The sequence below is a fragment of the Podarcis melisellensis genome, assembly GCF_964234715.1.
Source record: "Podarcis melisellensis genome assembly, chromosome: 5".
Classification (NCBI taxonomy): Eukaryota; Metazoa; Chordata; class Lepidosauria; order Squamata; family Lacertidae; genus Podarcis; species Podarcis melisellensis.
This window is the reverse complement of record NC_138537.1, coordinates 93756563-93782758: the sequence shown is the minus strand read 5'-3', so window position 1 is coordinate 93782758 and position 26196 is coordinate 93756563. Positions and strand designations below refer to the sequence as shown.

At 46.6% G+C, this 26196-nt stretch overlaps 2 protein-coding genes across 2 annotated transcripts in view; one reads left to right on the top strand and one right to left on the bottom strand.

Moving 5' to 3' along the window:
* Positions 1-26196, top strand: part of FGF6 (fibroblast growth factor 6) — a 187593-nt gene that overhangs the window by 8718 nt on the left and 152679 nt on the right. The window lies entirely within an intron of this gene.
* Positions 11384-13093, bottom strand: LOC309370228 (potassium voltage-gated channel subfamily A member 6-like; the record flags this gene model as incomplete). Its single annotated transcript, XM_081911785.1, has 1 exon — positions 11384-13093. The coding sequence occupies one exon, from the start codon at positions 13091-13093 to the stop codon at positions 11546-11548; it is 1548 nt and encodes a 515-aa protein (XP_081767911.1). The 3' UTR covers positions 11384-11545.

Genomic DNA, 26196 nt, shown 5'->3' with positions numbered 1-26196 from the left:
AACCTATGCCGAATAAAGGAAGAAAGTCAGCCCTAATTCATGTTTCAGTTTGCCGTCTTGATTTTGAATGGCAGCCAGGGTTTCAATATTGATTAGGTTTGCTGCCCCCACCTCAGAAACCCTCGTGCTGGGTTTGGCAATATCTCAAGAGATGTCCGAATGCATAGAGAACAAATGGACAGGCAAGCCATATTCTGTAATATATAGTGGACTGAGTAGAAACTAAAAATATTGGCATCAGATTTTGCAAATTCAGTGGTACCTTGGGTTAAGAACTTAATTCGTTCTGGAGGTCCGTTCTTAACCTGAAACTATTCTTAACCTGAAGCACCACTTTATATAATGGGGCCTCCTCCTGCTGCCACACTGCCGGAGCACGATTTCTGTTCTCATCCTGAAGCAAAGTTCTTAACCCGAGGTAATATTTATGGGTTAGCAGAGTCTGTTTACCTGAAGTGTATGTAGCCTGAAGCGTATGTAACCCAAGGTACCACTGTATTCATCATTTTTAAAATCCAGTTTAGTGCAATGGTTTCCCTTGTTTGCTACTTCCTCCTCTGGCCTAAATTAGCTACATAGACAATCTAATCTAGTCAGGGATAATGTAATAAACTGGGTAATCTGCACAATGAGATGAGCTCCTGTTGCTCTGCCCCAGCTCCTGCCAACCTACCAGTTCGAAAGCACACCAGTGCAAGTAGATAAATAGGTACCACTGTGGTGGGAAGGTAAACGGCATTTCTGTGCACTCTGGCTTCAGTCACGGTGTCCTGTTGTGCCAGAAGTGGTTTAGTCATGCTGGCCACATGGCCCGGAAAGCTGTCTATGGACAAATGCCGGCTCCCTCAGCCTGAAAGTGAGATGAACACCACAACCCCATTGTCACCTTTGACTGGACTTAACCGCCCAGGGGTACTTTACCATTTTTACCTTTACCTAATAAACTGTGTGATCTCATAATGCTATATTTGATGCTGTAATGTCATTGCCAGTGCCGGATTTACATATAAGCTAAACAAGCTACAGCTTAGGGCCCCACTCTCTTGAGGGCCCCAAAAAAATTTAAAGGAAAAAAACTGGATGTACTTTGATAAAATACATTATTTCGTTATGTGCAAATGGCTTTAGATGCCTATTAGGTCCATAAATTACCATATAGCATATATCCAACACAAAAAAACATTGACAATTTGTAGTTGACAAAGGACAGCTGGACATATAAAGGGCCCCATTACCTTCAGTAGCTTAGGACCTCATCAAACCCAAATCTGGCCCTGGTCATTCCACACCATTAAATAAAATATTGTACTACTGAAGTCAATTGACAGTGAGGGCAAACATTTTTCCCCAGAAGTGCTGAAAAATCAGCCCCAATAGGAGGTGTTTGGGGCAGTGATGCTGAAAATATACTGTATTTTTCGCTCTATAAGACACACCCGACCATAAGACGCACCTAGTTTTTAGAGGAGGAAAACAAGAAAATAATATTCTGAATCTTTTATTTCTGTAGAGCCTCTTTTCAAAAGCTTGATTTTGCAAATGAACAGTAGAAGCATTTTAACAGGCATTAGTGCTTGGATTTCATTCTCTCACAGAAAAAAAATTGGATCATCTGGCTGTTTGGAGAGACAGAGGCACATGGTTTGGGCAGTGATGGAATCCAAGACTGACTGAAGAGGGAAAACAAGAATAATGTTCTCCTGTCTGTTTGTCAAGCTGCTCAGGGGGCTAAACCAGGGCTATCACACAACCACCTCACAACAACCCAGTGAGGTTAAGGTGGCCCTCTCTGCGCAGCGCCTCTCCAGCGAAGCAGGAGGAGAAACGGGGCCCTTTCCATTTCTCCTTCGACTTCGCTGAAGGGGCGCTGCACAGAGAGGGAGAGCTGCGCAGTGCCATTCACTCCATAAGACGCACACACATTTCCCCTTACTTTTTAGGAGGAAAAACGTGCGTCTTATGGAACGAAAAATACGGTATGTTAAAAACCATGGTTGGGGGACACGGGTGGCACTGTGAGTAAAACCTCAGTGCCTAGAACTTGCCGTTCGTATGGTTGGCGGTTCGAATCCCCGCGGCGGGGTGAGCTCCCGTCTTTCGGTCCCAGCTCCTGCCCACCTAGCAGTTCGAAAGCACTCTTAAGTGCAAGTAGATAAATAGGTACCGCTTTCTAGCAGCAAGGTAAACGGCGTTTCCGTGTGCTGCGCTGGTGCCGGCTCGCCAGAGCAGCTTCGTCACGCTGGCCACGTGACCCGGAAGTGTCTCTGGACAGAGCTGGCCCCCGGCCTCTTAAGTGAGATGAGCGCACAACCCTAGAGTCGGACACGACTGGCCCGTACGGGCAGGGGTACCTTTAAAAACCAAGGTAGCTGAAATCTAGCAATTGATCCTGCTGTTGCTGAGTTTCACACTTCCTTGCTTGGAAAGAGAGGGATCGGCACCTCATTGCGCTCACTTCAAATACAATTGCAAGCATTTCCACTCTGAAAGTTCTGGTTTGAGTGAGATTTCAGTCCCAACCCCTTTTTGAGCCCCCCAGAACTCTCTGTACTCATGTGTCCCAAACCTGCCACGCCTTTGCTTTTGAATCAGAGTTTGACCGATCCCTGTAAATGCCATGGAAATAACTCTCTGTACTCACATGTCCCAAACCTGCCACGCCTTTGCTTTTGAATCAGAGTTTGACCGATCCCTGTAAATGCCATGGAAATAAATGGACTTGCATTTTCAATATAGTTAAGAGTTGGGCTGTTGTAGGAAAAATGTAGACCTGATTGAAAAAGAGGGGGAAATCAGACACCAGGGTATCACAAAACCATAGTTCAGCACAAAAAGGGATGTTTAATGACCTGTACTGTTCAAACTGACACTGGCCAAGGACTGGAAAACATCATCCTTGAACTCATTAGAAACCTCGAATATAACGCAAACTGAAAAATTAACCTACAAATGAAGAGTCATGAAGAGAGGACTAGAAAAAGACAAATTTGTGGCTACTTGGTATTGTTTTATTGATCCAACAAAGACACTGATTTTACACCACCTCAAACACATGGAGATCTTTGGGAAACTGACTTGTGATAACTGCTGTATGCAAGGAAGATTCCTGGAGAACCGTGGACTATAGACCAATTCCTCGTGTCATTCCAAAATGCATAAACTTTTTATTCCCCCCCCCCCATTATTTTGACTGGGTATAAGGAACTTTCCTATGTTCCTAACCAGTTTAAGCGTATAGAGTGTATATGCACACTAGATACAGGTTGCTCTCACATCAGGCATTATTATTATTGTGGAATAGCTATACAGTACTTTATATGTTGACTATTTACAGGGTGTCTGCACAAAACAATCCACTCTAGGAATCAACTGTAACTCTTCTCTTTCAAAGAAGATTGCCTTTGTACCAGGCATAGGCAAACTCGGCCCTCCAGATGTTTTAGGACTACAACTCCCATCATCCCTAGCTAACAGGACCAGTGGTCAATTCAATTTATTTATTTATTTATGGCTATTAGCCCATAAAATATGTACAAACATAAAAACACAGAAGCATAAAAACCGGTACATCTAACAACAGAAGGGGAACGCCACGATGCAAGGGTGGTCATTGAACAGTGACAGTAACGGCTTGGGGCCCGGCAAGATCCAAGGGACGGTTCACAGAAAAAGGAGAACTGGAGACGAGATCCGTCATGCACTCTCATCATGACTGTCCGATTAGTTTTTGTTGTTGTTGTAATTTTTTGGTGGTTTTTGTGTGTGAGATAACCGCATTCAGGAATCTCGCCACCTGCAGAGTTACAGAAGGATCTGTATCCTGCAAGAGCAGTGCGGCATGTGACTCAACAGGTCTGCCAACCAAGCGCAGTAAAGCAGGACCCAGGAATTTAGTCCTAGCTATGCTATGTAAGGGACAGTTGAACATTATATGAGGAAGAGATTCAACTGTTTTCCCGTCACACTCGCATAGCGGAGACACCAAACCCTTGGAAAATCTGTAGCTCAACAGGTTCGATGGAAAAACATTGAACCTTGCACGAATAAATGCAAGTCGGTGTGGTGCAGATGAAAGAGATGACATGTATGATGGAAAGCCAAGTGGTGGGGTTATTCCGTGATACCTGGGAGAGCAGACACCCCCACCCCTGGAGAGGTTGTGTTGATTTTCAATGTCTGCTAATCTTTGCTCGATAAGGCTTTTGGCTGAGCGTAGGTTCATCTTTAAGGAGTCCGCTGGGGAAATTCCGATGCTCAAAAGTTTGGCATGGATTTTTCCTACCCACGGGTTAAACCAGTGGTCAGGGATGATGGGAATTGTAGTCCCAAAATATCTGGAGAGCCGAGTTTGTCTTTATGCCGTTTATACCGTTTATACTGTTTTATACCGTTCACCTATTTTTGCTTCCCTAAATTGAAGGTGGGGGAGATTATGATCAGGAATACCGCAGAGACAGAGACAAAGACAGACAGAGAGAGAGAGGACGATTTTAACCCTTCCTGCACACAGAGTGGTCTTCCCTCCACCAGCTGGCACAAGGAGGACTCATCACCTGCCCACAGAAAGTTAGAAGTCTGGAAGCAGAGTAACTATTACACTTCTTGCTTAAAAGAGAACAGCAATGGTGGGGTGCTGTTACATTGTCTACATTTAGAAGAGCCCACAGATACGGCACCTGGAAATCAGTGACAAAATTATCCCCTGCTGAAATAAATGAAATAGCTTGTACGCTCATTCAATGTAAAATGTCTGTTGCGTACCTTTTCACATTTTATGGCCTCTTGAATCACAACAACACATGCTGCTATTCACATGACCACCAGCCAAACCTTTGTGATGCAAGATAAATTTTGTTGTTTAGTTGTTTAGTCGTGTCCGACTCTTTATGACCCCATGGACCAGGGCACACCTTGTCTTTGTCCATGGAGTTTTCTTGGCAGGGATACTGGAGTGGCTTGCCGGTCCCTGCTCCAGCAAGATAAATTTATTCAAGTCCAAGTTGCATTTCCGTTCTATATTTCAAATTGCACCTTTAAATGTTCTAAAGAGACTTAATCTCAAATTGCAATAAAACTACAGGCTGGTCCAGGCTTCCCTTTGCGCTTTTAGGCACAAGTCCAGGTTTTTAAAGCTCTGTGCCTGAGTGTTCTTTCCTTTTCCCTGTCCCTGCGCTTTCTCTGGGAAAATCCATCTTTTGCAGCTGAATCAGAACAAGCAGCAGTCAGGTTTTCTATGAATCGCTGTGTGCTCCGATTCAGTGGTAAAATGCAGGTTTTCATGGGGAAAGCACAGGGACAAAAAAAAAAAAAACACCACTCAGACATATAGCTTTAAAGCACGGATCTGTGTCTGAGAATTGCGGCGCAAAAGGAAGTCTGGATCAGCCTCAAATGGTTTTCTAGCTAGAACACACACCTGCTGAAAGTTTCCTTGCGCAAGCTCCCACTGCTGTCTGGATTTGAATTCAAAAGGTATGGCACAGGATAAATTTCTGCTGCATTCCTGAATGCCCATGCAGAGATACAGCCTAGGTAAAGGTAAAGGTACCCCTGCCCGTACGGGCCAGTCTTGACAGACTCTAGGGTTGTGCGCCCATCTCACTCTAGAGGCCGGGAGCCAGCGCTGTCAGAAGACACCTCCGGGTCACGTGGCCAGCGTGACGAAGCTGCTCTGATGAACTGGCACCAGGGCAGCACACAGAAACGCCGTTTACCTTCCCGCTATAAAGCGGTACTTATTTATCTACTTGCACTTAAGGGTGCTTTCGAACTGCTAGGTGGGCAGGAGCAGGGACCGAACGGCAGGAGCTCACCCCGCCGCGGGGATTCGAACTGCCGACCATGCGATCGGCAAGTCCTAGGCGCTGAGGTTTTACCCACAGCGCCAGCCGCGTCCTGAGATACAGCCTATTGAACTCAAAAGGCCTGGCTTCTAGGTAACTGTGCTGAAGATTAGTTTGTTGGTGCACATAAAAGGAAGAAACAGGGCAGAAATTATTTTTATCTATCACAACCTCTTTGGAGTAGTTAAAAGTAGTTTGTTTCTGGAAGCCGGGATGTTTAGCCAGCCCTTTCCTTGCTTGGAAGCCAGAGTTAGCAAGGTATGGAAAATAAGTCTGGGAGGTTGTTATGGAAACAGGTCCCTGAAGATGTTTTCTTTCCACAGACATTTCACAAGGCTGCACTCTGTCTGGCAGGCAGCTAAAAAGACACTTTGGGTCAGGGTATTTTGGAAAGGACTTCAGATCCCACCAGCTCCATGGGAACTAAGAATTCGTAGGCCATGTTTCCCTAACACTCAGGGCAATGGGAATTGTGCTGTGTTACTGGCAAGCTGATCATCAACAGCAATCCTCAGACCTGTATCGCCTGAAAGTCACATTGGCACAAAGGCCAGCACCAGAGCCAGGTTATTTTTAATGACTGGAGGTATCAGGTAAAATGGAGTGGAAGCTATTTTAAGTCAGCGTGAAACAGAAAACGTCTAAATACAACATGCTATGTTAATTCTGGTTTGTTGGTGTTTTTTTTTAAAAAAATACTTTAATAGAAAAAATTATGTTGATTTAAAAAGGGGGGTCTCTGGGGCATTTCCCTGTGCTTTTGCATTTTTGGGGCAGAACACTGGAAAGTGGAAAGAGGTTTACTTCTTAACGGATATATTAGATAAAATACTGATGGTATGTTTTGTCTTAGCTCCCCAAGCAAACAGTCAATTTATTCAAGTACTTCCCATAAAAGCAAAAAATTAAGATACCTGGAATATTCCTAAGGAATAGTCCCCAGCCATTGGTTGTTGATGTTGGGGTGCGGGGGGGCACAATTTCCAGAAATTATAAAGGAAGAGCAAGGCAGATGGTTCCTATTTGCATCAGAATTTCTAGTTTGATCCAAAGGTCCAAACACACAATGATTCAAACTAGATCCATCACGTTCCTATCTGGCTTCAATGAAAGCAAGATTACATTTTGTTAGGCCTCGGTTTCCCCTTGATAACCCTGACACTCTTATAAAAATCACCTAGAAGACTTCTTCCAAAATTCCTGGGATTTTTTTTCTGACAGAGTTCCTTGTTTTCCATCATCTGCGTGCTGTGCCACTGCAAGGACAACGAGATCCAAAACACAACATGCCCATGGAAATGTGAACTAGTATCATGATCCATAGGACGCGGGTGGCGCTGTGGGTTAAACCACAGAGCCTAGGACTTGCCGATCAGAAGGTCAGCGGTTCGAATCCCCGCGACAGGGTGAGCTCCCGTTGCTCGGTCCCAGCTCCTGCCAACCTAGCAGTATGAAAGCACGTCAGAGTGCAAGTAGATAAATAGGTACTGCTCCAGCAGGAAGGTAAACGGCATTTCCATGCGCTGCTCTGGTTCACCAGAAGCGGCTTGGTCATGCTGGCCACATGACCCGGAAGCTGTACGCTGGCTCCCTAGGCCAATATAGCGAGATGAGCGCCGCAACCCCAGAGTCGATCACGGATGGACCTAATAGTCAGGGGTCCCTTTACCTTTACCTTTATCCATAACAAAATAGTGTGGTGGCAGGTGGTGGAGAGAGGGTTAAACACCCCCACCTCAGATACTTCTACACTCCAAGTTCACTGGCTTGGCCCCGTGATTGAGGGGGCCGGGACCATGTGATGTTCACACGCCACACGACATGCTGAGGTCAACTGCACACGCCACACAACATGCTCATGACATGCATGCATGCAGCGCAACATGAGTGAGGTGTGCATGTCACACCGTGTGAGTTTTTGAGAGCCTCGGCCCCCTCCTTTGAAATTTTGAAGGGCATTTGCCCCCGCCAAAAAAACACTCCTAGATGGCACCCCCGCTACACACATCACTCCCCTCTCAAAACTGATTTCCCTGAAAATATTTCAAAATATATTTTTAAAATATTCACTTACAGAACAGGAAGTTCTCCCAGAGGTAACTAGATGTTTTCATCTCTTGAACAGAACTGCAGCCTCAGAGGGGCTGCAACTCGCTCACATATACTCAAAGAAAGAGAGACAGAAAAAGAGGGTCTCCTGTCTTGATAATAATAAAAATAGTTTGGTTCACAATCCATACTTTAAATCTATATTCTTATCTCATTGTCAATACAGTTAATAAATAGACCTAAACCTAAACAGAAGAACGATTACTGCAATGTGTTTACTGTGGGCCTGGTTTGGAAGTTCCAGTTGGTGCAAAATAGCCTTTGCTATTGCTCATCTGCTAAGCCAGAATAGAGTAGAACTATTAGGTAAAGGTAAAGGTACCCCTGCCCGTATGGGCCAGTCTTGCCAGACTCTAGGGTTGTGCGCTCATCTCACTCTATAGGCCGGGAGCCAGCGCTGTCCGCAGACACTTCCGGGTCACGTGGCCAGTGTGACGAAGCTGCATCTGGCGAGCCAGCTCAGCACACGGAATGCCATTTACCTTCCTGCTGGTAAGCGGTCCCTATTTATCTACTTGCACCCGGGGGTGCTTTCGAACTGCTAGGTTGGCAGGCGCTGGTACCGAATGACGGGAGCTCACCCCGTCGTGGGGATTCGAACCGCCGACCATGCGATCGGCAAGTCCTAGGTGCTGAGGTTTTACCCACAGCTCCACCCACGTCCCAGAAGAACTATTACTTCCCTTGATTTGAAGTAGAACTATTACTTCCCTTGATTTGCAGCCTAGCCTAGCTTTAGCTTTTGGCTGCTGCATCACACTGTTGACTCATGTGAAGTTGTTGTTTTTTCTACTAAGACCCCTCAATGCTTTCATGCGTACAAGTGACAAGCCGGGTGTCCCTGCCTTATATGTGTGCCTCTGGTTATTTTTTCCTAAAGAATAGAACTTTACATTTGTTTCTGGTTTTAATTTTGCGTTCATGTTTATTATAGATACTGTTGTAAACCACTTTGCTATTTTTTATGATATATAGTGGTAATATACATATTTTTATAAATAAGAATAGGATGGGATAGGGTTCAATTTTGTCCTCTGCTAAATCACCTTAGACCTCAAGCAACACTGGCAGGAATCTACTCAGTTTTTTCTTCTCTCGAAGTAGATTCTTCTTCCAAACCCGTGAATTTTTCAGCATTCAGTCAATTCTGGGTAGCTTCCTCAAAAACAGACACAGGAGATGCGATAGCCGTCTTCAAATAGCTACAGGGAAGATGGAGGAAGCTTGTTTTCTCCTGCTCTGGAGGGCAGGACTCGAACCCATGGCTTCAAATTACAAGAAAGGAGATTCAGGCTAAACATCTGGAAAAACTTTCTGACGGCAAGAGCTGGCTGGCAGTGGAACGGACTCCCTTGGGAGATGGTGTACTCTCCTTCCTTGGAGGTTTTTAAGCAGAGGTTGGATGGCCGCATGCCATGGATGCTTTAGCTGAGATTCCTGCATTAAAGGGGGCTGGACTACATGACCCTTGGGATCTCTTCCAACTCTATAATTCTATGATTTTCAAAATAATCTTTTGCAGTGTTCCAGTGGCTCTCTCAGCGATGAGCTGCAAAACCTCTCTCGCGTTGTTAAATTATGTAAACTGTTTTGCATATTACTTATCTTAATGGAATACTACACAATGCATTATTTATGGTGTTCTCTGCTCACCTCTTTCACTCATACACTCGATTTTTGGGGTTCGTTTGCCAGCAAACCACCTGGACTTCCCCCCGAATGTGCACTCGGCACATGAATGTATGCTCCACTGAAGCACTGAAACCCTTGGCTCTCTCAGGAATACATGTATGGCACATGCATTTTCAAAAAGACACATGTGATGCTTTTTAAAAAAAAATAATGTGGTTTTTTTAAAAAAGGTGGACAGTCTACTGGAAGCATGTCAGAAAGGGCAAGACTGATAATGTATGCCAGCACTCAGTTTGCTGACAGGCTATTAGCACTTTGGCACAGTGAACGATAGGAGGGGCATCGCAGCAACAGGCCTACTTGCATTCATTTTAAGGCCCTTTCCCCATGAATACAACACAAAAGCAGGATTCCCGGGCAATTAGAGAAAGCGCGGGTGGCGCTGTGGGTTAAACCACAGAGCCTAGGACTTGCCAATCAGAAGGTCGGCAGTTCGAATCCCCGCAACAGGGTGAGCTCCTGTTGCTCGGTCCCTGCTCCTGCCAACCTAGCAGTTCGAAAGCACGTCAAAGTGCAAGTAGATCAATAGGTACCGCTCTGGCGGGAAGGTAAACGGCATTTCCGTGCGCTGCTCTGGTTCGCCAGAAGCGGCTTAGTCATGCTGGCCACATGACCCGGAAGCTGTACGCCGGCTCCCTCGGCCAATAAAGCGAGATGAGTGCCGCAACCCCAGAGTCGGTCACAACTGGACCTAATGATCAGATCCCTTTGGGAACAGTTGTGTACACAGGAACTTTTTCAGACTTTAAAATGAATGTGCTTAAGTCCGGGGCAGAGCTTGCTACGGCAATCACTGTCACACAAACACACTGCATTCATTTGTACATGTCAGAACATCTGGATGGTGTGTAGAAAACCCACTGCCAGCCTTCTTTCAATTTGCGTTGTGTTTTTCCTCCTGCTCCGACATACTGCGTACAACCACTAACAGAGAGAATTCCATGTACATTGCATTCCAATTACTTTACTTTTTTCTTTCCTACTAGAAAAGAATCATCTAGTCTCCAACCATGTTTTTTTGGGGGGAAATGAAATGGGTTTTAAAGTTTTAACAGATGCACCGCTAATATTTTGCAGTGTGCACCTGTTAAACTTTTAAACTCAAGACCTAAGGTGCTCCTTTTCATCCCCTCTTTTCTCACAGGCCTGTCCCAGCAGACTGAATGGTGTTGGCAGCCATTGGAAGCAAAATTCCAGCTACTCCGAAGGCACGGAAGGGCAGCTTGCAAAATTAACCTTCAGGGAAATCAGCAAAAATATCATGAGCTCCTCCTATTTTTAGACCAAGCATGGTTGATCATAGACTTCCATCGCAAATATTTGAGCTTCTCGGAGCTGTGTGTATTCACAAACAAGCGCATCGTGGCACAACATGAATACAAAGGAAAATTTGTGAAATTGCATGCTGCAATTCTGGACGTCAGCTTTCGTTACTCAAAGGCATTAGCCAGTGGTTAGGGCTGATGTGGCTGTAAGAAATGTAAGGCTGGCAGGAGAACTCGAGGGCGTAGCAATTCCTAGCCTAATTGCAAACTTGATGTGGCATATTGCTTTTGCTTCTGTGAGTAGATAAGATAATAAGTTCCATCTGCAGGCAACCGCTGGAAGAAAATCTTCTCCACCCCCCAGAAAAATAAATAAATAACAGATACACAACAGGTAACGCCCCGTGATTGGGGCAGGAAATTAAGCAACTTATTACAGAAGTCAATGAAGCAACATAAATGAGGGAGTCGGTGTCCAAATCACAGCAGTTTTTATTCCAAGGAGCACAAATCATTTCCATTCAGACAAACAAGTCTTGTCATTCTTCTCTCTTTCTCCAATGCGAAGATGATCAGCTGCAGTTTTCCTCTACACAGCTTGAAGCCAGCAGGTTCAACTGAGGGCGATGGAAGTGATCACACCTCTGTCAACAACTTGTTCTCTTTACAGGCGTGGTTGCTGGTCGGAATAAAGTTGGAGTATTTTGCAGATTCTAAATCTTCCGCCTCCAGGAAGTCTGATTTACTGAGTGTCCGGTTGCTGTCACCTTTCTTGGGCTCCGAAGAAGGAGACTGCTGCTGTCCGCAAGTGACGTGAGTATAGCGGGACTGCTCCTCCTGGTCAGTTTCTCGGTGGTAGAAGTAGTTGAAGTTGGAGACAATGACAGGCACAGGAAGGGCGATGGTCAACACGCCAGCAATGGCGCATAACGACCCCACAATCTTGCCCCCAATGGTCATTGGGTACATGTCTCCATAGCCCACCGTGGTCATTGACACTACTGCCCACCAGAAAGCATCTGGGATGCTAGTGAACAAAGAATCCGGGTCATCGGTCTCAGCAAAATACACGGCACTGGAGAAGAGTATCACGCCGATGAACAGGAAGAAGATGAGAAGGCCCAGCTCCCTCATGCTGGCTTGTAGGGTCTTCCCCAAGATCTGCAGCCCCTTGGAGTGCCTGGAGAGCTTGAAGATGCGGAAGACCCTGACCAGGCGGATGACCCTCAGGATGGCCAAGGACATGGCTTGCTGCTGGCCTCCGTTGCTGCTGCTGCTGCCCGGGGGCTGCTCCTTCTTCTGCTGCTCCTGAGCCAGCTCCGTCCCCAGCGTGATGAAGTAGGGGATGATGGCCACAATGTCAATGATGTTCATGATGTTCCTGGAGAACTCGGGCTTGCTGGGGCAGGCGAAGAAGCGCACCAGCAGCTCGAAGGAGAACCAGATGATGCAGAGCGTCTCGATGAGGAAGAAAGGGTCGGTGAAGAAGGGGCGGGCGCTCGACGGTGGGCGCGCGGGCGAGGGGGTCCCTCCGTCGGGCTGCAAGGAAAGCAAGTCGTCCTCTGGCAGCAGGTCCCGGGGGGGCTCCTCTCCGTAGCTGCCGCCCTTGCTCTCCAGGCGGAACTCGGGCAAGGTCTCCAGGCAGAAGATGACGATGGAGATGAGGATGACCAGCACGGAGACGATGGCGATGCCCCGCGCGGGTCCCGAGCTCTCCGGGTACTCGAAGAGGAGCCACAGTTGGCGCTGGAAGGGCTTCGAGGGCAGCGGCTTCTCGTCCTCGGCGATGAAGCCCTCGTCCTCGCGGAAGGCTCCGATGGCCTCCTCGCCCAGCTGGTAGAAGCGCAGCTCCTCCACGAAGAGGTCCAGGGGGACGTGCGCTGGCCGGCGCAGCCTGCCCCCCGACTGGTAGTAGTGCAGCACGGCGTCGAAGCTGCTCCGGCTGCGGTCGAAGAAGTACTCGTTGCGCAGAGGGTCGAAGAAGCGCGCTCGGCGCCGGGGGTCGCCCAGCAGCGTGTCCGGGAAGGCGGCCAGCGTGCGCGGCAGCGTCTCGAAGCGCAGCCCGGACACGTTCAGCACCAGCCGCTCGCCCCCGACGCCCGGCGCCTCCGGGGAGGAGGAGGAGGGTGGCGCCGCCTCCGCGCAGCCGGGGACTCCCCAGGGCGCGTCCTCCGGCCCGGCCATCGCAGCCCCACCGAGCGCCCTCCTCCCGCCCCGTCGGGCCGCCCGCCTCCTACCTTCGCGCGCCTCCCAAGGATGCCTCGCCCGCCCCTTCGAGGCTCCGCTCCTCCTGTTGCTGCTGGCGGGCTCCGGGCGCGTCTGGCGCTGGCTGGCTCCTCGCTCCCCGCCGGCGCTTCTTCGGCTCCTCCTCCCGCTGCTCCTCCCCGCCGCTCTCCGCCGTCGGACCTTTGCGCTGCCCGCTTCCTTCCGCGCTGGCACCAAAATGCCATCTATTCGGACCCCGGAGCAGGATCACCCGATCTCCCCGCTCTCTCCCTCTGGACCAGGCAAGGCAGGTGAGAGCTGGGCAGCGTCGCTGCCTTTGTTCTGGCAAAATACAGGACGGGGCGGGGCGGTAGGGGCCGGTTCGTTGTTTCATCTGGTGCTGAAAGTGACTTTAAAGCAATCCATTACCGTCTATCGCAGCCTAACGGGATGACCCCGCTGGAATTTGTCGCGTGTGCACGCACATACACGTGAATTTGTATTGACAGGTAGGTAGCCGCGTTGGTCTGCCGTAGTCAAAACAAAATTAAAAAATTCCTCCCAGTAGCACCTTAGAGACCAGCTAAGTTTGTACTTGGCGAGGCGAATGTAAGTCGAGCTGTTTGTACAAAGGCTACCAGTTGCGGAATGACCTTACTAAATGCTCCTCACTGCTGAGGCAGCAGGTGCACTCTGTGCATGCTCATGCCCTTCATTTCTGAGGCTTACATTTCCTCCTCACGTCTCCTCTGCTCATGTCTGTGGGAGGAGGTTTGCAAAGAGGAGGCCCACCTGAGTGATGGAAGTGGCACCTGGCAACTTCTCTCCTTTGCTAGCCCTCTCCCTTGCTGCTTTCCGGCCCACGGGGACAGGGCAAATGAGGGCACCTTGGAGGTGGCTCAAGAAGAAGCAGGGACTGCTTTTGTTTCTTTGTCCACCTGCCCTTTCACTCTAGGTCAGGCAGGGAGAACCTTCAGATGTTGTCCTACAACCATCATCCCTGACCGTTGGCTCTGCTGCCTGGGGCTGATGTCCAACATCTGGAAGACCACAGGTTACCCATCTCCTCTTCTGTGAGGGGCAGAAGTAAGGGCTAGACCCAGTAATCTGAAAGTAGGTGGGGAAGGAGATAAAGGGAGAGCGAGAGAAGCAGAGACAGGAGGGCAAGTATTAAACCATAGAGCCTAGGACTTGTCGATCAGAAGGTCGGCGGTTCGAATCCCCGCGATGGGGTGAGCTCCCGTTGCTCGGTCCCTGCTCCTGCCCACCTAGCAGTTCAAAAGCATGTCAAAGTGCAAGTAGATAAATAGGTACCGCTCCAGCGGGAAGGTAAACAGTGTTTCCGTGCGCTGCTCTGGTTCGCCAAAAGCGGCTTAGTCATGCTGGCCACATGACCCGGAAGCTGTACGCCGGCTCCCTCGGCCAATAAAGCGAGATGAGCGCCACAACCCCAGAGTCAGTCACGACTGGACCTAATGGTCAGGGGTCCCTTTAACTAAAGAATGAGGGGTTTTGAGCAGAGATGGGAGGAGAGAGGGAGCAGGGATTAGCAGGACATCACACTGAAGATTGGTGGGGTTTAGGAAGAAACAATGTGTTTCTTCAGCCAAAAACATGCCAGACATAGAGATGATTTTATACCAGACAAAATCAGTCAACTCTTTTGGGCTTTGTACACACATTGCCACTTGCTCTGTCTCTGGTGTGTTCCCATTGTTGATGTGCCAAGCAGACTACACATGACATTAGCCACGATTCATCTGTAACTTGTAGTTTCTTGAGAAATGCTGTTGTTTGGAGCATTTGCCTTCAAGGCAGCTTCCATCCAATTTGCGCAGATAAGCCACAGTTGTGCTGTTTGAAGCAGCCATTGTGCATTTGCAGATGACCCCTTCATTGAAGGGAGTTCTGTGTGGGGAAACAAATCAGGTAATTAATGCTCATTGGGTGAAAATCCCCTGCTCCCTCTCTGGTGTGTACACCAATGTAAAAAACGGAGTTGATATTCAGCAGGGGGAAATGACCTTGAAGCATTTTAAACCAGTAATGTGTACATAGCCCTTTTCTCCTCCAGAGGGCATGAATAGAGATACTCAGTCTTCTGTAAAGAGACTGAGCCATAGCTGGAGACAAGAGGGTTGAATACCCGGTATGTCATTGGAATAGGAGGACAAATATGTCAAGGGGTTGAATGTGAATTAAAGGCAGAAGGTGATAGCAGAGGGGGTAATGATTCAGAGAATGCCACTAGATCAATGGGATGCAGGTCACAGAATGAGCATGAAGCGGAAACGTTCTGTATATGAATGATGTTCCTCGCTGAAGGAGATGAGGCATTTACCAGACAGAAAATTCTGCATTAGAGGTCAGATGGCTGAGCTCTTGGTGAAGTCAAGATCCAGAGTGTGTGAGGAGTCCGCCCTAAGCTGAAGAGTGAAAGAGGAAATTATGGAGAGGGGCTGGAGGCAGCTGAGTGAAGGGATTCTCAACATAGTAGCTAACGCTGTAGAAGACAGAATCGGGATTCAAGTTGACCTTAACAAACTAACAAAATTAATTATTATTGGGACAAAAGAAAGACACTTAGGCAGGAAAAACCAGATGCACAAATATAAGATGGGGGGTAACCTGGCTGGCTAGCTGTACATGTGAAAAGGATCTAGGGGTCTTGGTGGACCACAAGCTTAATATGAGTCATCAGTGTGATGCAGCAGCAAAAAAAGTTAATGCTACGCTAGGTTGCATCAAAAGAAGTACAGTCATACCTCGGGTTAACGAACACTGCGGGTTGCATGTTTTTGGGTTTCAGACCGCGCCGAACCCGGAAGTACCAGAATGGGTTATTTCTGAGTTTCAGCGCTCAAGCATGTTCAAAAGCACAAATAGACATACTGTAATGCACAGAAGCACCGAATCGTGTCATGTGTGTGTGCAAACTTCAGTTCGTAGCTTCAGGCTACGAACGCTGCAGGTTGCGAACGTGCCTCCCACACCGATTACGTTCGCAACCGGAGATATGACTGTATAGTGTTCGGATCAAGGGAAGTAATAGCAACATTGTATTCTGCCTTGGTCAGACCACACCTAGAATACTGGGGCATGTTCTGTTTTTTAAAAAATAATATTTATTACTTTCCCAACATAAAACACTACAAAAGAAAAAAAAATTAAACAAAACAATACAGTACAATACAAAAGAAAAAACACTACATAACACTAACACTAAGACATTAAACTAACAAAACAAAACAAAAACAATTTCAAACAATTTCAATATCTTATTTTTCATTCACTTGTTTCAACGACCTCCTCACACCTCCCTTTTTGTATTCCACTTCAGTTAATTGTTTCAGCAATTCCTTTCCACCTTCCTGTTTTCTGTCCTGTAATTATCTTAACATATTCTAACCTTATTTTTCCCTTTAATACACTAATAATCTATTTGTCCTTAGTTCCTTATAACATTTCTACTAAAGCCATATAACTTCATTCCAACATTTTTCTAACATTCATTGATTTTACAGCAGTGGCGTAGCGTGGGTTGTCAGCACCCGGGGCAAGGCAAGTAATTTGCGCCCCCGAACCCGTGGATTTTAGCACTCGAATCTCTTCCACTAGATTAGCGCCCCCCCCCCTCAGATGTTGTGCCCGGTGCGGCCGGGCCCCCCTGCACCCCCCACGCTATGCCACTATTTTACAGTATTTCTGTAAATAGTCTTTAAACTTTTTCCAGTCTTCTTCCACCGACTCTTCTCCCTGGTCTCGGATTCTGCCAGTCATTTCCGCCAGTTCCATATAGTCCATCAACTTCATCTGCCATACTGTGGCCAGTTCTGGGTGCCACAGTTTAAGAAGGATATTGACAAGCTGGAACATGTGTTGTTATTGTTGTTGTTTAGTCGTTTAGTCGTGTCTGACTCTTCGTGACCCCCTGGACCAGAGCACGCCAGGCACTCCTGTCTTCCACTGCCTCCGCAGTTTGGTCAAACTCAAGCTGGTAGCTTCGAGAACACTGTCCAACCATCCCGTCCTCTGTCGTCCCCTTCTCCTTGTGCCCTCCATCTTTCCCAACATCAGGGTCTTTTCCAGGGAGTCTTCTCTTCTCAGGAGGTGGCCAAAGTATTGGAGCCTCAGCTTCACGATCTGTCCTTCCAGGGAGCACTCAGGGCTGATTTCCTTCAGAATGGAGAGGTTTGATCTTCTTGCAGTCCATGGGACTCTCAAGAGTCTCCTCCAGCACATAATTCAAAAGCATCCATTCTTCGGTGATCAGCCTTCTTTATGGTCCAGCTCTCACTTCCATATATCACTACTGGGAAAACCATGTTGTTGTTGTTTAGTCGTTTAGTCGTGTCCGACTCTTCGTGACCCCCTGGACCAGAGCACACCAGGCCCTCCTGTCTTCCACTGCCTCCCGCAGTTTGGTCAAACTCAAGCTGGTAGCTTCGAGAACACTGTCCAACCATCTTGTCCTCTGTCGTCCCCTTCTCCTTGTGGCCTTGAGAGCAATCAAGATAGCCAAGGGTTTGGAAACCAAGCCTTATGAGGAACAATTGAAGGAGCTGGGTATGTTTAGCCTGGGTTTGAGGAGACTTGGGAGGACATATGCTACCCATCTTCAGTTATCTCAAGGGCTGTCATATGAAAGATTGGGGCAAGGTTGTTTTCTCCTGCTCCAGAGGGCAGGACGCAAACCAATGGCTTCAAGTCACAATAAAGGAGATTCTGACAAAACATCAGGAAGAACTTTTTGACAATAAGAGCAGTTCAACAGGGGAACAGACCACTCGGGAGGTTGTGAACTCTGCCCCATGGGGGGTTTTAAAAACAGAGGCTGGATGGCCATCTGTCATGGATGCTTTAATTAAGATTGCTGCAATGCAGGGGGTTGGACTAGATGGTCCTTGGTGTCACTTCCAATTCTTCAATTCTATCTATGACTCTATGTCTTAAATGGAGTTAGAAAGAGACCCTGGCAAGCAAGCTAGGGCAGAAACATAGATACATGTTATGCATCAGTGGTGGACAAACTTTTTTTTTTAATTACTTTTTAATTTAAAATTAAAACAAAACATATTATCCAGAAACATATCATCCTTATTTCCCCCCTTTTTTCCTCCCTCCCCCCACAGAACCCACCCACCCCCACCCCCCGACTTCCCTCAGTTCCAGTCTTTGATTTCTCTAAAAATGCCGTTTTCTGCATGTTACACAGTTGTATAGATCCTCAAACTATTTAAGTAATAATTATCAATAAAAAGTTTGTGAATTTTTATTCAAAACCAGCTAAGGAGTCCAGTTTTTGTTGCGTCTTCAAATACTTTGTAAAGGGTTCCCGTTCATCTTTAAAGTCACAGTTATCCTTGTCACGTAGCTTGTATGTCAGTTTGGCCAGTTCTGCATAGTCCATCAATTTTTCTTGCCATGATTCTTTAGTTGGGCTTTCTTCAGTCTTCCATCCTAGTGCTATTAAAACTCTTGTGGCCGTTGTCGCATACATGAAGATGTTTTTCAGCTTTTTTGGCAGATCTTTCCCTTCAATCCCTAATAAAAATGCTTCAGGTTTTTTAACAAATGGAACATTTTCTTCAATTCGTTATATATCATTTCCCAAAATTTTTTAATTACCTTACAATCCCAAGTGGTGGACAAACGTTTCTAGTTGGCGGAGGGCCGAATTTGACACGTGGGTGGGCATGCCCAACTGTCAATCACATATTGTCTCTGTGACATCATAGTGCCATAGAATCAGGATTGAAGAGTCTCCTCTTCTCCAGGAGAAACATACTCCACACCGCTCTTTGAATCTCCAGTTTCTAGAGGTTCCATGCTGCTCTTTAAGCCTTTGAAAACCAGTGGTTCAAGAGCAGTGTGCTTCCGCCTCCCAGAGCAAGTCCCACCCTCCCCAACTATCAGCTGATGGGCCCCAGCAAAGGAATAATCAAGAGCTCATTTTCAGTTCCCAGTTGTTCCCTTGAAGCCACAGCAGTACTTGCCCCAGAACTGATGTCACATGTGATGTCAAAGGTGGGGTGGTATGGTTTGAGGGGAAAGGCCTTGCAGACCATATTGGACACCTGACAGGCCAGGTTTGGCCTGTATGGTGGATTCCTGCATTGTAGGGACTGGACTAGATGACTCATTCTATCCATACAGTTTTATGAGTCCAAGTTCCCTGGCCCTCGAGTTTGGCAGGGGGTGGAGACTAGAAGTGGCAGAATTTGGCAAGAAGACCAACGCTGCTGCAGCAGCCTTTGGGGTGTGGTTTGTGGGAAGAGGGGCTTTCAACAGAGTCAGTAGCAATAGTGTCAGAGAAGCTTTCAGTGAGAGCAAGTAGCTGGGGGAAATATAACAGAGTTAAATAATACATTATCCTGACTGTGTGAATGCAATGAAACAGCAGCTGAGGACTTTTAAAAAACCCTTTGTTTACTGGGCAACTGGGCGCACTGTAAAGCGCAATGCCAATGAGATTGCAGCCCCCTCTTATCTCAGTTTGTGGAAGTCCCAACCCATGTACATTGCCATGGCTCCTGTGGACACTCCGGAGCTCAGAGTAAGCCCTGATGGCAAGAGCCAGAGTCTTCCCCAGCCCCCCTACAAAAGTTCACCTAAATGTAAAGTAACAAATGGAAATTTGTGCCAGGGGACTGTGCCTCAAGTCCTTCAAGTGCTTAGCACCTGAAAGGTGTCTGTCCCCTACAGAGCCCTCAGTGAAGAGCAGTGTGGAGAAGACAGAGGTCCTCTGGCTGGGACGGAGCGATATGGGATTGAGGGGGCAACTCCCATCTCTTGTGGGGGTGCAATTGGTGCCAGCATCGTCCGTTAAGAGTTTAGGTGTAATCTTCGATACCTCCCTCTCTATGGAGGCGCAGATTACAGCTATAACAAAGGCGGCATTTTTTCATCTCTGCCAAGCTAAGCAGTTGGCTCCTTATCTCTCTCGCCCTGACCTAGCCACTGTGATCCATGCGACGGTCACCTCCATACTGGATTATTGTAACTCGCTCTACGTGGGGCTGCCCTTGAGACTGACCCAGAAACTCCAGCGGGTGCAGAATGCCGCGGCGAGACTCCTTATGGGGTCTTCGCTGCGAGATCATATTCATCCAGTACTATACCAGCTGCACTGGCTCCCGGTGGAGTACAGGATCAGGTTTAAGGTGCTGGTTTTAACCTTTAAAGCCCTATACGGCCTAGGACCCTCGTACCTACGGGACCGCCTCTCCTGGTATGTCCCGCAGAGAAATTTACCGTCTGCAAATAAAAACATCCTGAAGATCCCAGGCCACAGAGAGGTTAGGCTGGCCTCAACTAGAGCCAGGGCTTTCTCAGCCACGGCTCCAATCTGGTGGAATGCTCTGTCACAAGAGACTAGGGCCCTGCGGGACCTGACATCTTTCCGCAGGGCCTGCAAGACAGAGCTGTTCCACCAGGCCTTTGGTCAGGGCACAGCCTGACCCCCTCCTCTGGCAACCTGCACAGAATTTTGCTTGATGGTTGCCATCAATTTGATTTTAATTAATTTTATAATGAATGTTTTTAGAATGTTGGATTATTTTGATTGTTGTTAGCCGCCCTGAGCCCAGCTTCGGCTGGGGAGGGCGGGATGTAAATAAAAATTATTATTATTATTATTATTATTATTATTATTATTATTATTATTATTATTAAGTCCATGCATGGAAATCCATCTTTATAGATCAAACCTGGAGTCCAATGACATTTGCACAAAGGACAAGCCGCAGAAGTCCTCTGAGAATCATCTCTCATTTCATAGACACTCATGACACCTAGATGCAAAGTAAGGAAAGCCAATGCTCTCGGCAAACTTTCAAAGACAAGAGTAGGAAATAGCTACAGATTGGTTTACAATTTAATTTTTATTTTAGTCCAAGGTTGAGGTCAGTAACAATGTGAAGATCCTGAGACAAGTCTCACTTTTGTGCCATGATAAACCTGCTCCTGTGCCTTAATGGGGGGACAGATGATATTGTCAGATGACTGGGATACAGCTCTACATAATTCATCCCATTTCTCTTGTAATTCCTTCCCAGAGCTTTGAGAGAGGGATTCTTGTGCCATAATGGAACTGTAATTTTTTTTTAGATAAGAAAAACCCCTTAATCTTTTATGGAAGGAACACATGTCAAATGGCTGGGGGCTGTTGCATTTTTAATGCAAACTGCATATCCCAGGTTTGCTTTGAAATATTGAGAATGGTTCTCATACAGTTCTGCAGGCTAATAAAGATGCTTTGTAAATAAGGTTTCCAAAATAAGTGTACTGTATCTTTCTCTCTTTGCAACGTTTAACCAGTGAATGGCCACTGCAGTTGTGGAGTAACCATTCTTCCATCTTCTTGTCTATATTGTGGGAATGTTGAGGGTGGCAGGAGAGGATATATTATTAATATCCTTCCCAACTTGTGCTAGCAAGTTTCTTCACTTAGCAGAGTGCATTCCCCTTCTTACGCAGCAGAGAGCTGGTTGCAAACTCTTGAGACACTTCAATCTGGTTTGCCCAGATTGAGATATATTCTAATATTCCTGGTAAGACCCCTTTGGATCCCTCCTAAAAGAATAAAGACACAACAGTCTTATTGATAAGTAACAAAAAGTAGTTTTTACTCATGATCAGGCAGAGCTCTAGGCTTAAACAGGTTTACCCCATATGGGAGATAACCTGGGGGACTTGGCCTTTTATCAGGTCTGGAAAGGTCACGCCCACCTACCAGTCACATGCAAGAAGGATGCTCCAGGTGAGGAGAAACAGGAAGTTCGAAGGGCTGGACTGACACCCCCTGCATGACCGCTCTAGCAAAACAAGGAATGTTGTACTTGACTGCTCCCAGTGGATTATACTGTATATATATTCCAGAAGTTAAGAAAAAATGACTGGAGATTTTGTATGTGATTCAAACATACATGCATCTTCTTTTTGGCACTTTTACATGTATTCTTGCCATTGGTATGTGATCCATGGGGGAAAGGCACAATGAAGGCCTCATTCTCCTTGATCCATAGATGCTTCAAGAAATGAGGTAACTGAAGACCATGCAAAATAGGTTATGCTAAAGAGGTTAAAGGTGAAGGGACCCCTGACCATTAGGTCCAGTCGTGACCGACTCTGGGGTTGTGGTGCTCATCTCGCTTTATTGGCCGAGGGAGCCGGCGTTTGTCTGCAGACAGCTTCCGAGTCACGTGGCCAGCATGACTAAGCCGCTTCTGGCACAACAGGACACCGTGACTGAAGCCAGAGTGCACAGAAATGCCGTTTACCTTCCCGCTGGAGTGGTACCTATTTATCTACTTGCACTTTGATGTGCTTTTGAACTGCTAGGTTGGCAGGAGCAGGGACCGAGCAACGGGAGCTCACCCCGTCGCGGGGATTTGAACCGCCGACCTTCTGATCGGCAAGTCCTAGGCTCTGTGGTTTAACCCACAGCACCACCCGCGTCCCGCTAAAGAGGTTACTACACATTAAAAGGGATTCAAACAGGCCCTGGACAGATAGGTCTCTGTCCCTAGTCCCCTTCAAGGTTTTCTCTAACTTTCTTATGGATAATATGACACTCCTTCAGTAGCTATTGCACCCCCAGAATAGAAGACTGAGGACTTCTAACTGAGGTCGTTTCTCGGTTGGGGTCCCTAGAACCTGGGTCATAGTTCTGGTTTGTGGAGCACCTGCTCTGGGGGAGCTGAGTATGTGTTAGCAGATAAAACCAGAATAATGGCAGATTTCTACCATGGTGAAAACATTAGAAACAAACCCAGGAAATTCAGAACTGCTCCAATTCCATGGAAGATTTATTTCAAGAGAATTTTGGAAGGATTCCTACTCAGTCTGATTTTTATTTTGGGGGTAAAAACTGAAGGAAAACAAGTTTTGACTGTGATTCTGTGATTCAGGGTAGCATTGTTCTTTCTTCGTATGCTCTTCACTGGAGTTAAGAGCAGAAAACACAAGTCAGTTTTAGACCAGACGTACCAATATGGACTGCAATGAAGTGTCTTCTCTTATCCAGGCTAAACCACTGTTCCTCATAAACTTGATTTCCACACCCTTTTCCATCTTGGTGACTCTCCTTTGCACATGTTCTAGCTTGTCATTATCCCTCTTAAACAGCAGAGACAAGAACTGCCCAAAGATTAAGGCGTTCTGGGAAATGATATATAATGAACTGAAAAAGGTATTTAAATATACCTTTCTGAAGAAACCAGAGGCCTTTCTCCTGGGTATTATCGGCCAATTGGTGCTAAAGAAGCATAGAACATTCTTTATGTATGCTACAACAGCAGCAAGAATACTCATCGCAAAGTATTGGAAGACACAAGATCTACCCACCTTGGAAGAATGGCAGATGAAGGTGATAGACTACATGGGACTGGCAGAAATGACTGGCAGAATCTGAGACCAGGGGAGAGAGACAGCGGAAGAAGATTGGAAGAAATTTAAGGACTGTCTTAAGAAACATTGCAAAATTAATGAATGTTAGAATGATGTTGGTTTAGAAATTATGTGGTTTCCAGCTGTAATTGATAAGTAAAAAGAAAAGAAAGGCTAAAAATTAAATGAAAATTAAGGGAAAGAATTTGCTGAAGTAATAAAATAGAAATTGGAATACAGAGAGGGGAGGTATGAGGAAGTCGGGGAAGTAAGTTATAAGGAAATAAGGGATTTAAATTATACTTGTTTTTCTTTTTTGTTTGTTTGTATTATTGTTCTGTTTTGTTTTTATATAATTTTTGAAACTTTAATAAAAATCTTATATATATAAAAAAAGAACTGGACACAGGACTCCAGGCAGTCAGACCAAAGCAGAACGGAGTACTGCTGCTACTTCCCTTGATCTAGACACTATGTTTCTGTCAATGCAGCCTACAACTGAATTCACTTTCTTTGCTGCTGCATCACACTGATGACTCAGGTTAAGCTTATGGTTTATGAGGACCACTAGATCCTTTTCACACATACAGTGGTACCTCAGGTTAAGAACTTACTGGATTTTTCGCTCTATAAGACACACCAGACCACAAGACGCACCTAGTTTTTGGAGGAGGAAAACAAGAAAAAAAAATTCTGAATCTCAGAAGCCAGAACTGCAAGAGGGATCGCTGCGCAGTGAAAGCAGCTATCCCTCTTGCTGTTCTGGCGTCTGGGATAGCTGCACAGCCTGCATTCGCTCCACAAGACGCGCACACATTTCCCCTTACATTTTAGGAGGGGAAAAGTGAGTCTTATAGAGCAAAAAAAATACGGTAATTCGTTCTGGAGGTCCATTCTTAACCCGAAACTGTTCTTAACCTGAAGCACCACTTTAGCTAATGGGGCCTCCAGTTGCTTCTGCACCGCTGCTGAGCGATTTCTGTTCTCATCCTGAAGCAAAGTTCTTAACCCAAGGTACTATTTCTGGGTTAGCGGAGTCTGTAACCTGAAGCGTCTGTAACCCAAGGTACTATTGTACTGCTGTCAGGCCAGGTGTCCCTTATCCTATATTTGTGCATCTGATTATTCCTAAGCGCAGGAACTTAGTTGTCCCAATTGAAATTCATTTTGTTAGTTCTGACCCAGTTTCACAACCTGTTAAGCTCATATTGAATCCCGATTCCATCTTCTGAGGACGCCCATTTGGTGTCATCCACAGATGTGTTGAAGGGACGCGGGTGGCGCTGTGGGTAAAAGCCTCAGCGCCTAGGGCTTGCCGATCGAAAGGTCGGCGGTTCGAATCCCCGTGGCGAGGTGCGCTCCCGTTGGTCGGTCCCAGCGCCTGCCAACCTAGCAGTTCGAAAGCACCCTCGGGTGCAAGTAGATAAATAGGGACCGCTTTCTAGCGGGAAGGTAAACGGCGTTTCCGTGTGCAGCTCTGGCTCGCCAGAGCAGCGATGTCACGCTGGCCACGTGACCCGGAAGTGTCTTCGGACAGCGCTGGCCCCTGGCCTCTTGAGTGAGATGGGCGCACAACCCCAGAGTCTGGCAAGACTGGCCCGTACGGGCAGGGGTACCTTTACCTTTACCTTTACAGATGTGTTGAACGTCCATCAATTCCTTCATCCAAATAACTGGTCAGATAGTATAGCAGGGCATCTGTTGCTGAAGAAATAAGGTTGCCTTCAATTTCTATGTGGGAGAGCCAATGCAATTAAGTGTAAATAGTGTTTCACTTCGATCATGGAGGCTATGATTCAAATCCTTGCCCAGCTCAGTAGGAGCGCCAAGTCCGTCTCATCTCTAAGCCTGACCTACCTTGAGAAACTATGAGGCTAAAACAGTGATAACCTCCATGTCCCCTTGAAGTGGGTAGGATACTCTATTATTGGTTTTAGTGCCCCAGCTGTTTAAAATGTTTTAAAGTGTTTTTAAATTTTGGTTTTCATTTGCCTTTGCTTTAAATAAAAGGGCATAGGATGTGCCTGGGAAGAGAGGAGCAGGGGAGAGCAAGGGAGCCGCTCAATCACACTAGTTCAAGGTAGGAGGTATGGAGTTGGGACAGGCTGGGTAAAGGGGCACACAGCTCAGGTAGTTACTGACTGTGCCATATGCCAGCCCCTCCTTCAACCTGGGGAATTGCAGTTGTCCTATCAGCCAGCCTTCAGGTCTGCGGCTGCTATTGCTGAATGCCAGGTTGGCTCAGAGCAAGACCTCCCTCATCCATGAACCTACCCAGACCCTAAGATCATCCTCTGACTTATCCTATGTGGTGGGAATGTAAAAAGGTGAAAAACTTCTGGGAAATGATATATAAAAATGTTGAAATATACATTCATTAAGAAACCAGAAGCAATTTTACTGGGCATTGTAGCAGATGATATAAACAGAAAGGGCTGTAAGCTGTTTTTATATGCAATGACGGCAGCAAGAATATTACTGGCACAAAAATGGAAGCAAGAAGAACTACCGACGAAAGAAGATTGGAGGGTGAAATTGATGGACTATGCAGAATTAGACAAACTAACAGGAAGAATTCGAAACCAGTGGGACCAGAGATTTACAGAAGATTGATGTAAATTTACGGATTATTTGAAAAGTAATTGTGATGACCAGATTACATTTGTAGGTTTGCAAGAAGTTTTGTGAGGTGA